General features: G+C 40.9%; 2 protein-coding genes across 3 annotated transcripts in view; one reads left to right on the top strand and one right to left on the bottom strand.

Moving 5' to 3' along the window:
• The first annotated feature begins 1,888 nt into the window (after positions 1-1,888).
• On the top strand, positions 1,889-7,262 carry LOC123068590 (uncharacterized). The gene is made up of 9 exons (XM_044491195.1): positions 1,889-2,322; positions 2,411-2,545; positions 2,661-2,771; positions 3,354-3,629; positions 3,920-4,119; positions 4,362-4,605; positions 5,113-5,226; positions 5,723-5,911; positions 6,797-7,262. Exons 1-9 carry the CDS (start codon positions 1,969-1,971, stop codon positions 7,142-7,144), a joined length of 1,971 nt encoding a protein of 656 aa, XP_044347130.1. The 5' UTR covers positions 1,889-1,968; the 3' UTR covers positions 7,145-7,262.
• Positions 7,263-8,208: 946 nt separating this feature from the next.
• The window catches only part of LOC123068552 (uncharacterized), a 9,077-nt gene continuing 1,902 nt past the window's right edge, over positions 8,209-15,383 (bottom strand). For both annotated transcript variants that reach the window (XM_044491164.1, XM_044491159.1), the window contains exons 5-16: positions 14,708-14,801; positions 12,796-14,246; positions 12,570-12,701; positions 12,378-12,447; positions 12,226-12,265; positions 11,962-12,034; positions 11,825-11,887; positions 11,203-11,280; positions 9,742-9,914; positions 9,292-9,338; positions 8,984-9,209; positions 8,209-8,897 (exon numbers count right to left, since the gene is read on the bottom strand). In XM_044491164.1, the coding sequence (XP_044347099.1) occupies positions 8,638-8,897; positions 8,984-9,209; positions 9,292-9,338; positions 9,742-9,914; positions 11,203-11,280; positions 11,825-11,887; positions 11,962-12,034; positions 12,226-12,265; positions 12,378-12,447; positions 12,570-12,701; positions 12,796-14,246; positions 14,708-14,801 (2,707 nt within the window). In that variant the 3' untranslated portion in view covers positions 8,209-8,637. The remainder of the gene's footprint in view (positions 8,898-8,983; positions 9,210-9,291; positions 9,339-9,741; positions 9,915-11,202; positions 11,281-11,824; positions 11,888-11,961; positions 12,035-12,225; positions 12,266-12,377; positions 12,448-12,569; positions 12,702-12,795; positions 14,247-14,707; positions 14,802-15,383) is intronic.

The following is a 15,383-nucleotide window of genomic DNA, read 5'->3' as shown; positions in this document are numbered from 1 at the left end:
CAACAAAATTCACATGATTATTATTCAAACATTCAGCAAGACACTTCAATTTATCATGTTGCCCTAAACCTCAAATATTCCATAAGGCACCAATCATTGGATTTTAAGAGGATGAGACAAGGCACAAGGCATGTTCCTAGTGTGAAAGATTGGACTATCACTATTTAGATCAGCTGTGCCCCCTGACCTAGGAATAGTAATAGAAATAATAGGTGAAGAACAACTAAATTCATATTGTTCAAAAGGGTCAAGATTATCGGGAAGAAAAGGTTTCAGGACTATAGTTAGCAACTTAAGACAGTTTTGTTTTTTAGATTCCACCATGTTAAGGATAATATATTTTTTGTTCAGGGGTAGTATCACCAATGCAATATCTACCTTAGTAGTTCGATTAGCAAGTTCTTCACGGTCAAAGTTGGCAAAGATTTCCCTTTAAAAGAAGCAAGTATCTCCATATTCTTTTTCTTCATATAAGTTGCATCCTTGTCCATGATCTTTTATGTTGCCATGGTTCCTTGTAATAGGCTTGTTGGATAGTTAGGGCCCCATTTAGTAACAGGCTCCACAATACTCTTCAGTTTCTTCTCAGATTCATCTTTCTCCAAAGATTCCAATAAAGATCTCTTAACATAGCCTAAGGCCATAGTCATGTCTTCAGGAGGACATTGCATCTCAAGTAACAAGTTCTCCTCTTCTCCATCCGAGTAAACCATCTCGAAATTGCTCGGGTGTTCAGAACGGTGCTCCATATCAACAGATAAAGGTTCAATTTCATGTTCTGAAGCAATGTTATTATCACAAATAGGACTAACACGGTCAACATCCATAAGGATCACAACGGGTTTGGGGAGCGATTTGTTTCTGGTTTCCTCAATGAATTTCTCATGGAAAGAAACAAGAAGTTCGTGAGGGTGGAAATCCATAGAAGAAACAAACAACACTTGTTTTGTTTTTAGCCTACAGAAGAAGCACTTTTCCTAGGGAAGTTAGCTTTGTCAAGTTCACCTATTGATTCATTACCATCTTCATCCATATTATCTTTATCAGAAACATCAGAATCCTTATCCACCTTTTTCTTCACTATGCTTGTCACTGTCAGGGTTGTGATCATCACCATCTTCACCCACCTGATCAAAACCTTCAACAATAAAGAACAACGAGTATAGCTTCCTTCGTATCTCCACAAGCCTCTCAAAGGGGTTTTTTGTGAGATCTCTACAAGCCACTTTCACTCTAATGAGCTCATAAAAGCTTTTAAAAATCCCACTCCATTCCACACCCACAAGGATTCCAAAGCAAGAAGCTACCTCGGCTAAAATCTTCCATGCACGCCACTTTGGGGGAATTCCTTCTATCTGAACTATGACTTTAGTTAACTCTGCAAATGGATCAACAAGATGATCCCATTCACAAATCTTGACAGGCACACCACCCACTAACAGATGAAATGTTGGGAATTCAATCAGGTCATCAACATTTTTCGAAAGAATTTTTGTCACCAAGCTCTCTAATCTTCCGTGGTCATTCCTTGTTCTTATAGAAAATTCCATTTAACTGAATATAAGCAATCTAGAAGCAGAAACTTCACCCTTGACCACTTTCAACACAGCAACATTTTTTGATATTCAACCAGCTGGACTCTGAAGCCCAAAGTAAGTAGCAGTGGGGAACCTTTACAAGAATTGAAAATTCCCCTCTTGACCTATTTTTTTATATACATACTCTTCCCATTATTACATTTTTTAAAATATATTATTTCATTTTTCTTTTTAGAGGGAGCCTTTAAAGATCTTTTGTTTTTGAGTGCTAGGGGGAGCCTTTAAAGATGTGACCTGATCGGCAATTCCGACACGGCCCAGCCACATAGATGTTCTCGAAGCCCACGGGCCGGGGCTAAAACCCCGAACCACCTTCCTCCCTTCTCCCCTCGCTAGCCTCGGGTGGGTCTATCCTCTTCCCTCGCTGAGAATGGCGTCTCCGGCCTCCACCTCCGCGCCGGTCTCCCTCTCCCTCTCCCTCCCGCTCCGCCCTTCCCCGTGCCGCCGCCTCCCCGCGCCCTTCTCCCGCCTCCCTCCCCGCCGCTTCACCCTCTCGCCGACCCGCCCCGCCGCCGCGCTGCTCTCCAGCCCCAGCCCCAGCCCCAGCCACGCGCAGCACGAGCACAAGGACGAGGAAGATGAAGAAGAGGAGTATGGTGAAGATGAGGAGCTCGTGGAGGAGGATGACTTGGTGGAGGTGGGGTACGTGAGCGGCGCGCACGGGGTGCGCGGCGACGTCCTCGTCTCGCCCCGCACCGACTTCCCCGAGCTCCGCTTCGCCACGGTAACTCTTCTAGGCGAGCTTGGTTTGATGCTAATTGGCGGTGGAATTGAGCATTTCTCGTCCGTTTGTTCGAATTCGGTTCTAACAGCCGGGGAAGAGGTGGCTGAGGGCTCGCGCCGCCGGGAAGATGCAGGTCAGGGAGTTCGAGCTCGTCAGGGGGAAAGCCCACACGGGGAAGAAGGGCTGGATCGTGCGCTTCGACGGCGTCGACTCCTTGGACGAGGTCTGCTTGTTTGCATTTCTGTGCCTGGGTCACTCGTTATCTCTGAATCCGCGAGTCTGAAGAACTAGTCACGATGGTTAGCTCCTGATGCGATTTTGTTTGTGACTCTTCTTAGGCCAGGCAGATAGTTGGTTCGGCTGTTCTCGTGAAGACCGAGGATAGGCCGGAACTGGAGGAGGATGAGATCTATTCGCTCGATCTTGTTGGCATGACTGTTATTGTCAAGGTACATATATATTTCGTCCATGATGTTTTCACCCCCTAAGTTTCTGGTGTGTTTCATTTGTTTCTTTCCATTACAAAAATGAGGCCACACCATGAGTAAGGTGAAAAGCGCAGTGATACCAACATTGTTATTCTTTTATGCCTACAAGAATTGAATTGCAGTTGGATAGCTGGATGAAAAGTGCATGTGGTATGTTGCTGGCTCTCTGGGTGGTTGCCTTGGCCTTGGCCCTTGGGTAATCAAATTAAAGGCACGCGCATCCTGTAAAATAGTACTATACTTGTGTCATTCTTATGTAATCTTGTATAAGATACTTCAGGTTAAGTAACATTAAATACCAGAACCATATACTTTTTCCTATTAAAAGCTGCGATATCATTTATATAACAAACTGTGTTATTGCTAATATTGGAACTTGTCATTGTTGCGTCGCCAAATTGCTCCTTCTACCCACTATAAGTAAACACCACCATCAAAATGTACACTGGCATTGACATATTATGCTGGTTGTTTCCTCCATACATAGATGGTTTTCTTCACAATTTTGATAATCGAAGTTAGTCCTTTTGTTTCCCTTCCTAGGATACAGGCAAGCTTGTAGGCACTGTTGCACAGGTCTTCAATTTTGGAGGTGGCGATCTTCTCCAGGTTATGGTTGGCTCTGCTGAGAATGCTGTGCAGACTGATTCAGAAAATCAGGATTCAACTCCATCCCGTCAGCACGTGTGGATTCCATTTGCTGAAGATATTGTGCCTGATATTGATATGGAGACTAGAGAGATGTGGATTACACCACCAAAGGGTCTTCTTGAGGTCAACACACGTCCTGAGAAATCAAAGAAAGAAAGGCGTGCGATGGTTAGGTCCGCGCCATCCTTTTTTTGCATGCCATGATCTCTTTTGTGGTACATAACTTGCACTTAAAAAAAAGTCTGATCTAAAGAGCTATAATGTTGATACCAGCAGCAGCACCTTTCCTGACTATTGTAGATGATAGATGCATCTCATATAACAGTTCTTTCAATGAGCATATGTGATTGAAATGTCTTGCTTTAGGTTCTAACCAAGATTGATGCAATGATCTGAGCTATTTTTTGTTGTTTGTTGTGTTCTTTCAAATAAACAATTTCTATTTTAAATCGTTACAGGATTGGAAGGAAAAGAAGAAACTACAGCGTCGCATAACTGCAGCAAAGAAGGTACTACATGAAATGGAACAGGGCCATATTCTGGAAGGTTTGCTATCAGGGGACAAGCTCGAAAAGGCTTCACTTGCTGAACAAATTGCGAGCATTGACTTCCAATTGTTCAAACATGCAATGCATAGCGTCAGCAAGCAGGTTGACAGGTACGAACTGTGGATTCCCGTTATTCCCTGTCTTGCCAAAGTATTTTCAAAAGAAGCTGATTTGATCATCATCACGCTCATTAAATGTTTTCTATATATTCATGAATGCAGTTCCAGAATGCTCCTCATATGTAACAATATCAGTCTTTCTGTTATTTTGGTCAAACAATATGCATTTGTGGTCTGTCCTGAGTTTTTAATCTAGCCTGCAGCTTACTCTTTGAAACTTTGGTCATTTTCAGCATGTCAAAGAATGTTCTTGCCAATTCCTCTTCATCAAGAAAAAACGTGATGAGGATACCTCGCGAAACCCTCATGAATCATGGTGAGAAAGAGAAGAATGTCTTCAGTAGTGAATTTAGCAAAGGCTGTGAGATCCTTCAAAAGTCAAAAGCAGCAATTGTACTTGTTACAAATGACTCAGACTCTGATATTGTGGATGCTGAGTTTCAGAGATTGCTTAACTCTTTTAGTGAGTTAATGAAGGTATGCATTATTCATGATGGCCACTGCACTGTTTTCTGTATTGGAACTGGATATAGTAGCACCAATCAAATGCACTTTCTCCATATTTATTTTGTTTTTGATTGTTTCATATGTTACCTGAGCTTGCGTGAAGAACATAATAATCGTAAAGGTTGAGAACTGTTAAGTTCATTCCTCCTTATGTTCAAGGTTGATCAATGTCCTTTACTGCTGAAGTTTTTGTGCTCTGGTCTACTATTCAGGAATATGCTTTGGTGAAAATATCATTTAAATTCTAATCTACTATCCCATCCGGCCGGAATTAACTGTCGCTGAAATGAGTGTATCTACACACTTAAACACGTCTAGATACACTCATTTCAGCGACTGTTAATTCCGGACGGAGGGTGTATTTACTAAGGATTGAATTTACAGTGGTTATCAGTTAGTTGCTGCTTGTTTGCTACAGTTCCACCTGAAACAATGACTAATGCGTGGACAAATCTTATTCATTTTTGTTTGATGCAGGTAGAAGAAAATCATATATCTCCCCCTTTTGTTATTGTTTCTCCTGGCGATCATGTGGATTCAGTTCGGAACTACTTGATAGAGAACGACTATTTTGGTTTTGACACTCAGAAGGTACAGTACATTGTCCTACTACGAGTTTACGTAGGTGTTCTCTGTTTTTCCAAAAAAATAGGTGTGTTAATGTGACTATTCCTTTCCATTTTTCCATTTAATAGTTTGGCAATTTCATTAGAGTTCACGTTCTTGGTGGAACTGCGCACACCTCACATTTTTGTTATTGTACATTCCACATTGAACATTCCAGTCAAGCAGTTACTTTAAGATTGCCTTTTGAAATGTATGTAGAACCCGAAATTTGTTCTTGTGTATATAAGCTTACCAGCATATGTACACCAGTTCAGTTGTACATGTAGAGTGCGGCGCTTGACTCTCTTTTGGTTTTCAGTCTTAAGAGAGTCGAGTGGCAAATGGATAGAGATCCCTGTCATGTTCAGTTCTGAATATAGAAATCTTTCTTCGCCAGCATTAATCTCTAATTTGTTTGTAACTTCGGATCTCAAAAGCCAGCTCCTCTACTTATTTAATGTTCCACTGAATCCATTTGCAGCTATGGGTCCTTGAAGAGATGAAACTACCAGTTGTCAGTCTGTCCTCTGAGCTAGGGAGCAAAAAAATTCTGCTGAAGTCCCCATGGGAGATACTTCAAAGGCCAGCTGGATCTGGGGCGATTTTCAGCTCACTATCATCAAATAAAATTCTGGAATCGTTCAATGCAATGGGCATAGAGTACGTACAGGTATGAACATGTGCCATTCACCTAGCGTGTCCCCCCATCTCGCATTTCTTCTCAGTTTTTACTTTTTGTTGCGTTGACTTATTCGGTCTATGAAATATAGATCTTCTTTAAAACTTGCGGCTACCTGCAATCTGCAACTGAACACTTATAGCCTGCTAAAACAACATCAGCGAGAAGCATGCCAGCATTTTAAATTGATGGGATTTAAACATCGCAACTTTTTTATTTCGAGAGTACGCCAATGGCATACCATATTTTTATAGAAGGTAGAGCAAAAATGTACAAGATACTTGCAAACGTTTCTTGCAACAATGCCAGTGCACCCACACCGAAAAAGCAAAGACTAACTACTCACTGAATAGTCCACACACACACACATACACACCGCACCGGCTCCCCTCCAAGAGGTTAACTCATCTAAGATGTGATCCACTAGTGCTTGTCCAGACTCCTGTTTTTCCCTGTTATTAAATACTCGAGCATTACGCTACTTCCAAAGGTTCCAGGCGATAAGTATGATCACAGTGTCGAAGCCCCTCTTGGCTTTGCCGTGGAAAGTTCTCCTAGATCCAATCCACCATTCCTCCATAGAATGTTGGTGGTTAGGACATTGGACGGTGATTCCAAGTGATTGAAAGCACCTGAACCAAGTCTCCCTAGCAACCACGCATTGTACAAGGATGTGGTCCACCGTGTCTTTGTTCTGTAAGCAGGTAAAGCAAGCAGACGTTTGGTCTTGGAGACCATGTCTACTCCTTCTAGTATCTGTAAACATCGCAACTTCAAACTCCTTTCATGAATAAGTTATATTTTCTGCTCTTATAAGAACTGCTATCTTTCTTTTGTCTGGAACCGGTCCCTGAAACGAACTTTACTTTCCGACAGATATGCAGCCCCTCTGACGAACTAGTCCTCGGGCATCCTCTGCTCTTCGGTGCTGCAAGTTCGCGCAGTGTGGATGTCGGTGTCAAGCTCCGCAAGACCAGCGACAAGACGGAAGATGGTTTCGATTTGATCCTTTCCATCGACCACTTGAACAAGATGTGCCGAGACGTCGCCAAGGCCAGGTTCTCTGCCCACCCCGAGCAGCACGAACACGTCGAGCTTGTCGACGGCCAGTGGGTCACCGTCCAGCCAGAGGGGCCGAACTCTCACCGGTTGAGTACCAATGTTACAAGTGTTTTGGATTCTTGCTCTCCTGACAAGCTGTGCGTCATGGAGATTGTTGAGTAGCGGCTAGTGAATCTTTTTGCTAATGTACTGTAGGACTGTACATAGCCAGCCACAACCAAGTACTTTTTTTTTGAAACGGAGCCTCATTCATTAATTAAGAAGAGAGTTGTCCGGTTAATTGACAGAAAACTGGGTAAAACCGTCACAAATTTACCCACACATGCGAACTACTCCCAAACAATGGATCCATAGGACCCCCCAACAAACACAACCAACGGAGAACCACTGCGGCCCCAAACACTTGGATCACACCAATGGAACCCCATCGGTCCGGAACAACTTGACACGTCCGAGCCCACGCTTGCAGCCTAGACAACTGTATCATGGAACCTTAGGCGGCCCCACCAGCTCTGATCTTCACCGGCAACAGCAGTGGGAGAGGGGTGGGATGGGAGGAACCTTAGGCGGCGGTGGGAGCTCCCAAGTCGTCCGCGGGGGGAGCGACACGAAAGAGTTGGTCTAGCAAATTCGTTGACTAGCATTCCTGTGTAAGCTCCAAAACATTTTGAGTTAATAATTAACGTGATACTATCCCCCTCCGGAGAAAGGAAAAATTGTTCGCCCATATTGTTTGGTACTACTACTGGATTTGACTGGAGTCTAGAAACCCAGTCCAATATCTATTAAGCATTCCATCTTTCAGATTGTACTATTATACATACACGCAGTCAAGTCTTAAAAACATTTTCCTTATTTGCGGAATAACGTCTTAAAACTTCAACCACTAATACTCATAAAGGTATATGGATCAAACATGTAAAAATGATATCAACGTGTTTTCTTGCATGCTACTACTCTCTGTTTCATAATTCTTGTCGTGGCTTTAGTTCAAATTTAAACTAAACAGCAAGAATTATGGAATGGTGGGAGTACTTTTTTGTCATGTCTTTTTACTCTGGACATATGCATTATGTATAAAAATCTGGGTCAAAATAGTATATTGAAGATCGTAAAAAAATCAGACACAACTTAAACTTTGAGATGGGAATACAAGTCAAAATTTGAGAAGATGGGAATACTAGTCCGGCCCTTCACGAAAACTGCACGCAGCTTTCGACCAATCATGATTTCCATTATTGTTCACTATTACTCACATATTTGGCAGAACACTGTTCAGTTTGTCCCTATTACTTACAAATCGGATCGGCGCAATTTGTCTGATTGCGTCAACAGTACATGTACACATGTTACAGCCTAAGAAAAACATCAGTCAGTTGCTGAGTGCTGAGCTGATACTTCTCACAAGTAGCTCCTATTGTTTTCTGAGCCCAAGATATGAAGCTCCAATTGCCTCAACTTGAATTCCTAAACTACAAGGATCTGCTGCTGTTGGAGTTGCTAAGATACACAGCTAGCTCTGTCAGCCATAACTGCGGAAATCGGCAAAAATCAGGCAAACCTACCATATATTGCTGCTGCAACAGCTTATTGTGTAGATGGGTGGACACCCACGGATTCTCCTGGTTTGCGGCCCAATTATATATGCTTGTCCCTTAGATCCTCTGACAACGAATAATGCCTGCGGCGCCTCCATAGCATAACCATCTCTCGCTGCCTCTATTTGTGTTCCATCTCAACCGATGCAGCGCTACAGATTTGGGAGGGAAGGCCTCCAAGTCGTCTTTAGCGTTTTCATCAACTGGGCCGTTGTGCATGCCATCACTCTCTTGCATTAGAGCATCAGCTAAAACTAGAGCACTAGTTTCTCGGCCTTCATCTAGCTCACCATCTCTGAGTTCTGGATCTACATGTTCTGCAGTGTAGTTCAGCAGGCATGTCAGGCAGTAAGCCAATGATATGACTTGCAGCAAAATGGAGAGGGTTTTACTTTACTTTTACCTGAGTTAGTGAGAGTCCGTAGTTCCTCTTTCCGCATATCGTCCGTTTGATCTACATCTTGGCATGATTCTGGACCCTTTTTCGTGACCAGAGGAACATTCGATAAAGGAGAGCTTTGCAACGTGCCACCGATCTTAATGACTGTCCCCTCCTCTGCCAGTGAACCACAGAGGAAATAAGGTACACGGTTCCTCCCAGGTTTCTTCTCCCAGAATCTCTTAGTAAGCTACACGTGTGCAATATTCATTTAGCACACAGATCTGGATGACAGGTACAAGTAGATAATGAATACAGGCTAGCGAGTTCACCTGGAAGCGCACAGCAGTACCATCTACCACGCAATAAGCTGCTTGACCTGTATACAGGCAAAGAATTATTGCCAATTCAAGAATCATATCATGCTTCAGTATGATATTTTTACAACAAGCTACTCATTCTCCTTACTTCTGTATAGAGATTTTAAAAAAAAAAATCAAGTGTCCAAAATGTAGGAGAGCATTGTTAAAATTATAAATATCACAAAAAAGAAAATCAAGTATCCAAAACAGAATCTTATCAGAGGTGAATATAACTAAAATAATAAACAATTTAAGTATTATTATATACGGCAAATAACATAATTATAAGCTTTATATTCATTTCTTTGACACAACAGTCCAAGAAAAGGTACCACCCAAGGCTTCTTACTAGGAAACTTGTAACTGCACTCTGCTTAGGCCGGATATTGACTATGATTAGGCATGGTTCTGGAAATGTACCTGTAATTTCTGAGACATGGACGTCCCATATCAAATATTCTGATAATTGATAAGTACGAATGCCCTGAGTTTTAGTCCCAGTGAATGGCCTTCCGGTGACAGGTACATCATTGGCTATTGTAGGTAAGCTGAGGAACTTCAATGTACCATCTTCCAATGAGATGACAATACCTCTGGACATGAAAGATAATAACAGTTAGCATTATTAACCTAGTAGACAGAATTTTTTTTTATAACCTGCACATATACATAGTAAGGCCATGTTGGGAGCGAAGTAGAACTTTCAACCCATAGAGATTTTACCACTATATTTTACTAATCCAGACCATACCGTTATAATCAAGGGAAGCCTAATCATGGACAAAAACACACAAAAAAGGAGTGGAATACAATAGTTTTGATTAGCCATCCTTCAATGTCAATCAATTACAAGCCACCTGAGTCCTATGTCTCCACTATGTTTAGGACAAGCGAAAGGATAGGTCTGGGATCTATGTCATGTTCCTCAGGGGTTTATAGACGCAGCAGTTTTGACAAAAATGGATAGGCCTAGTCCCCAATTTACTTGCCCCACCAAGGAAAACATGGTTGCCTTACCATGTTGATATAGGGCATAATGGTAACTAAGCTATCTGATGCTTGATTAAAAAAGGGAAAACACCAAGGTAAATTTATTAAACAGATAAGGTTAAAAGATGGAAGAAAAGGTTGTCGTATTGATTCAAACAAAATGCCAGGAAGAACTGGCTTTAATTCAAGCACAGTAGACATCAGCAACAATCACTGTTAGTTGGGTCAATAATAAAGAATGTAACACATTAGATCTTCACAATAAAAGGAGCATTTCCATTAGCCATTTCCATGGGTAGATAAAGTCGTTTACTTTTTTCATGCCTAATTGTAGTCAATATATGATTAGGCATGGTTCTAGATCATTTAATTTTTTCTCAAGAAAACACAAAACCTTTGTGTTTCTTTTTATTGAAAAGGTAGAAGAGTTCGAAGTACAAGCTACAGCAGGGCCTAGATCAACACAAACGTAGAGCACCAATAGCAAAGCAACAAAGAATTAATGGAGAATCATTTACGTTTTTAAGAAGCCATAGTTTGTTCTGTAAACAAATAATAAAACTACCTTAGCAACTTAGCATGCTGACAAATCAGAGATCAAATGAGCCATGGATTGCATAAGAACATAAATAAATCATTTTTCTTATTTTCTTGCAACTGTGATTTGCATTTCAACTTCAGTGAGAATAGCGATCCGCATATGAAGTTACCTAGTTTTTAACTTAAGAAAAAAAATGGAAAACAAGACAAAACCAAGTCACTATCTCACTGGGTACTGAAGGAAGCTGAGTAACATTAGTGTCTGCAGGTTTTGTTTACTACGGAAGGAATCAGACATATTACTACAAATCAAATGAGATTTATTTGCTGCAAATGGGACAAAAATATTACCTTGCATCCTTTAACCAATGAAGACTTAAAACAGCCCTTGGGGCAGTAGTTAGTTCCCACAGAGGACAGTATGGATCTCTGCAACAAACGAGTTTTATGGATGCAAATCAGTATTCAAATATTGCAGCCCATTCAAACAATTATAGCGGAAAAAGGTTGTGAACCCAACAATCATATTATTATCTGTTCACAATATTTACTCAATTAAGGTTATGCTGGTGCAAGGAAATTTGAGTCTTCAATAGTAGCTGCTACACCACCTATCATTACTTACTTTCGCTTCAAATTTTCGTAAAACTTGAGGGCAGCTGTGGCCTGTTGCAACTAAAAGTCATGATTTTTTGTTTTTTGTTGAAAGGTGTTCCATATATGTTCATATGAGGATAACAGATTTTGCAGATTAAATGCACCTTTGTTTATTGACCCAAATGTTATCATTACAAAACAGCACAAGAAAGATGCATCTTTCTAAAAACTGCAAAGTGCAGCCAATTCACTTGTGGAAAAAAATTCCTGGGTACAGCTGCATATATGCAATATCAGAAATGGGGTGGCAAAGAGTAGTTTGTCCACAACAAAGATTAGAATTATTTATTACAGTTCCTAGTAGAGTTTATGCTACCTTAAATCCCAGAATTTTAGGCCATCATCTCCAGCAGTGACAAAGGTGTTTGTCTCTTCCTCACTGTCAAGATGATACGGAGTCAGACTCAGTGCTTACCTTTTGGAATGGAATAGAAGTATAACACAACTTAGTACCTTACATATGGTGCCCACGAGAGGGCTCTGATGGGAACAGACTCAGCAGTGACACACATAAAAGGTTTTGAATCTATACATTAACCAGAACAGCCGATTAATATAACACACAACAAAATAAAATAAGAGATATGCAGTTCAGGAAATCCAATAGCTTGCTCTTTAACATGTGAAAGTAAACAGTTCCCGAGTCAGACATGTCATCTGAATGGCATAAGTCATATGAAATACCATGAAAAGGGAGGTAATAAACCATTAAAATACCTTGTGCTGGCAAGTCTGTAGAGAACTTCCATAAAGCAACCTGGAAGATCAAAATCCAACAATGAAAATTTTCGGCACATCACCTTCTAACCAAACGGTGCAGTTATTAGATCTAAACTAAGAAAATAATTTACTACAGGCAGAAAAGATACCGTTCCATCATGACATCCTGCCAGTATCATATCATGAGGAGAAGGCGACCAATCAACTGTCAAGGGAATGCTGTTTACCATTACAAAGAGGAAATGAATTAAAAATGAAAATTCATGCCGACAAATTTAACAGAAATATTAAATCCACCACCTAGTTTAATAGCAGAACGATGAAAGTAAAAGTTGTAATACCTCTGTATGTTCCCGCACTTCACTTTAGCACACCTAAATACAGGCCGCAGCTTTAGAAAGCGAGGGTCGGTACCCTTCATCAAAGAAGATGAATATATCTTCTGGATTATGCTTGGAGATGGAACTTCCCATCTGTGCACAAAAATGAATAAGTACATAAATAGTGATATTTAAAAAGTGATGGCAAAATGATTCAAAATTATGATTTAGCATAGGATGTACTCACACTTCCAGTGAGCCATTTCCCAACAGTATTGCAAGAAAACCCAAACGTGATTTCTGTTCTAACTGATTTTGTAAAGGAGGCTTCCATTTGATGTCCCAAGCAACTTTTCCATTATGAGCTAAACACAAGACGACCCTTGGTAGATGAATGCCCTTGGGGATTGCAGAAAGGTTTGAGTTTTCTGCACAAGTAATTATATTATCATTTTTACTTGATTTTTGTATTGGAGATACTTCTGTATTTTCCACTTCAACAATCATCTGGGCACTATCTTCAAAAGGAGCATGGACAACTTGATTGGCAGCCTCACCATCATTCATTTCCATGACCTCACAGTTAATAACTGTGCTCTTACATCCAACCAAACCAGCCTCATTAGTCATGTCTTCACTCATAGATGAACCCGATAGTTTGGGATCCTCAACAGAAGACAAATGATTATTTGGCATGATGGATGTGTAGGATGTCTCCATCTTCTGTACGTCATCACTAAGAGCCAGTGAGCAAGTCTCATTCGGAGCAGATTTCTTTGTAGGAGGTCGTACACGCCTTCTGGTGTAGACAAGTAATTCTTTCTTGCACTTTTCAACTGAGACCACATTGTCACTTGGTTTGGGAGTTGGCTGATTGTTTTGTTCTTTGCCACTGAATGTGGTTGAAGAACTACACTCTGTTGAAACAGACTTCTTTCTATGTTGGGCACTTGATTCTTCCTTGTAATTTGCATTGCACAAGCCAAGTGCTAATGATGCGGCATCAAATGATGCAGCATTCAAATGGACATTGCACTTGGTTTTCCTTGGTCTGCCCCTTGTTTTTCTCAGACTTGGTTCTGCATGATCAGCAGTAGTTGCAGGTTTTATCTTTCTTGGTCTTCCCCTTGGTTTTCTCAGACTTGGTTCTGAGTAATCATCAGCAGTTGCAGGTTTTATCTTTCTTGGTCTCCCCCTTGGTTTTCTCAGACTTGGTTCTGCATAATCATCAGCAGTTGCAGGTTTTATCTTTCTTGGTCTCCCCCTTGGCTTTTTCATACTTGGTTCTTCGTGATCATCAGTAGTTGCTGGTTCTATCTTTCTTGGTCTCCCCCTTGGTTTTTTCATACTTGGTTCTTCCTGATCAGCAGTAGTTGCTGGTTCTATCTTTCTTGGTCTGCCCCTTGGTTTTTTCAGACATGGTTCTGTGTGATCATCAGTGGTTATCAGTTTTATCTTTCTTGGTCTCCCTATCGGTTTTCGAGGAACTGATGAACTCTCAATGTAGTTATTCTCGTCTGGTATTTTTCTAGGCCTTCCTCTACGATTGCTCTTACTGTACGCAATCATTGACTGATGAGGATCTGCCTCTTCAAAGGGTGCTACGAGACACCAAACTTGAATGATACCTCTGCCAATCAATGGCATACCAAGCTTATGGTAAGAAGAACCAGGAGGATGAGCAGCAACAGCAAGATACTGCAACAGATAGAAAATCGTGATCAGCTCTAAGTACCTCATATGTTCTACTTGTTATCTTTTTTTATATCCAAATAAATTCATGCAATTAAAAAAAAACAAAAGATTACTATTCATAGACACTGAAAAACAAGCGCAAACCATGCAATGAGCCTGCATGCAAATGCATTTGAGAAAAGTACTTTGATGGATGTCCCGAGGTTTTCTTAGACATATTTCTATATGCCAACATAAAGTAATACAGTTGAGTAAAACAAATCAATATATCATTGAGATGTGGGTTTGGGAGCCACTATAATGGCATTTTTCTCATTGCTAAATCTGGGCGATGAACAAAACATTTCTCCAGATAGTCTTACAAGGCAGAAACTGGATAATAAGATGACAAACGAGCTTTTTTGGAATCATGATTCACAACAAAAGAGCTACTAGTTCATGACCATCAGTCAGTTGATCACAACCTCACAATTTACACGAGAACAAGGCTTGTCGCACAACTTTGGGCACCAGTCCAGCGACCAAACACTTCCCCCAGCGAACAAAATGAAATCAGAACTGCAACAATTAAGATATTTAATCACAGTTCGCTCAAGATGGTTCACCACAATCATATGGATAGTGTAACAGAAAAAAAGTGAAAGAGGGTAGAAATACGGAGGTCAAATTTAGTAGCGTATCCACGTCTCACTAATTTATGACACCACTGATCTTTCAATTAATGAAACAACACAAGCTATTGTGCGGATTGCGTACGTCTCTTTTTATCAACAAATCTCCCAAAAGCAGCAGAACCTTGCATGGGTTGACAGCAGTTGATGACCCAACTCACTCCTGGACCAAGAGCATACTGCTTGCATTCTCAAATAACTGTACTTTTTAAAGTGTGCAGTCCAAGATTTAAAGCTTTGATCACTCATATACACAATAGCACAAAATGGTATTTGTATATGGGTTAATGGAAGTACATATCACTAATTATTTTTATCTGATAACTTTACTAGTATATAACTAGAAAAGATACTGTCAAAGGGGAAATGCTAATTCGCGCGCGCGCGTTGCAGCACTCACTTCCACACATGTAATTTTCTCCCGATTTGGAAAGTGGCGGGTGGGGGATTTGGATAAATAAGAGTGCCC

This window comes from Triticum aestivum, chromosome 1A, assembly GCF_018294505.1.
Source record: "Triticum aestivum cultivar Chinese Spring chromosome 1A, IWGSC CS RefSeq v2.1, whole genome shotgun sequence".
Taxonomy (NCBI): domain Eukaryota; kingdom Viridiplantae; phylum Streptophyta; class Magnoliopsida; order Poales; family Poaceae; genus Triticum; species Triticum aestivum.
Note: the sequence above shows the minus strand (reverse complement) of the source record. Positions and strands in the feature narration are given on the sequence as shown.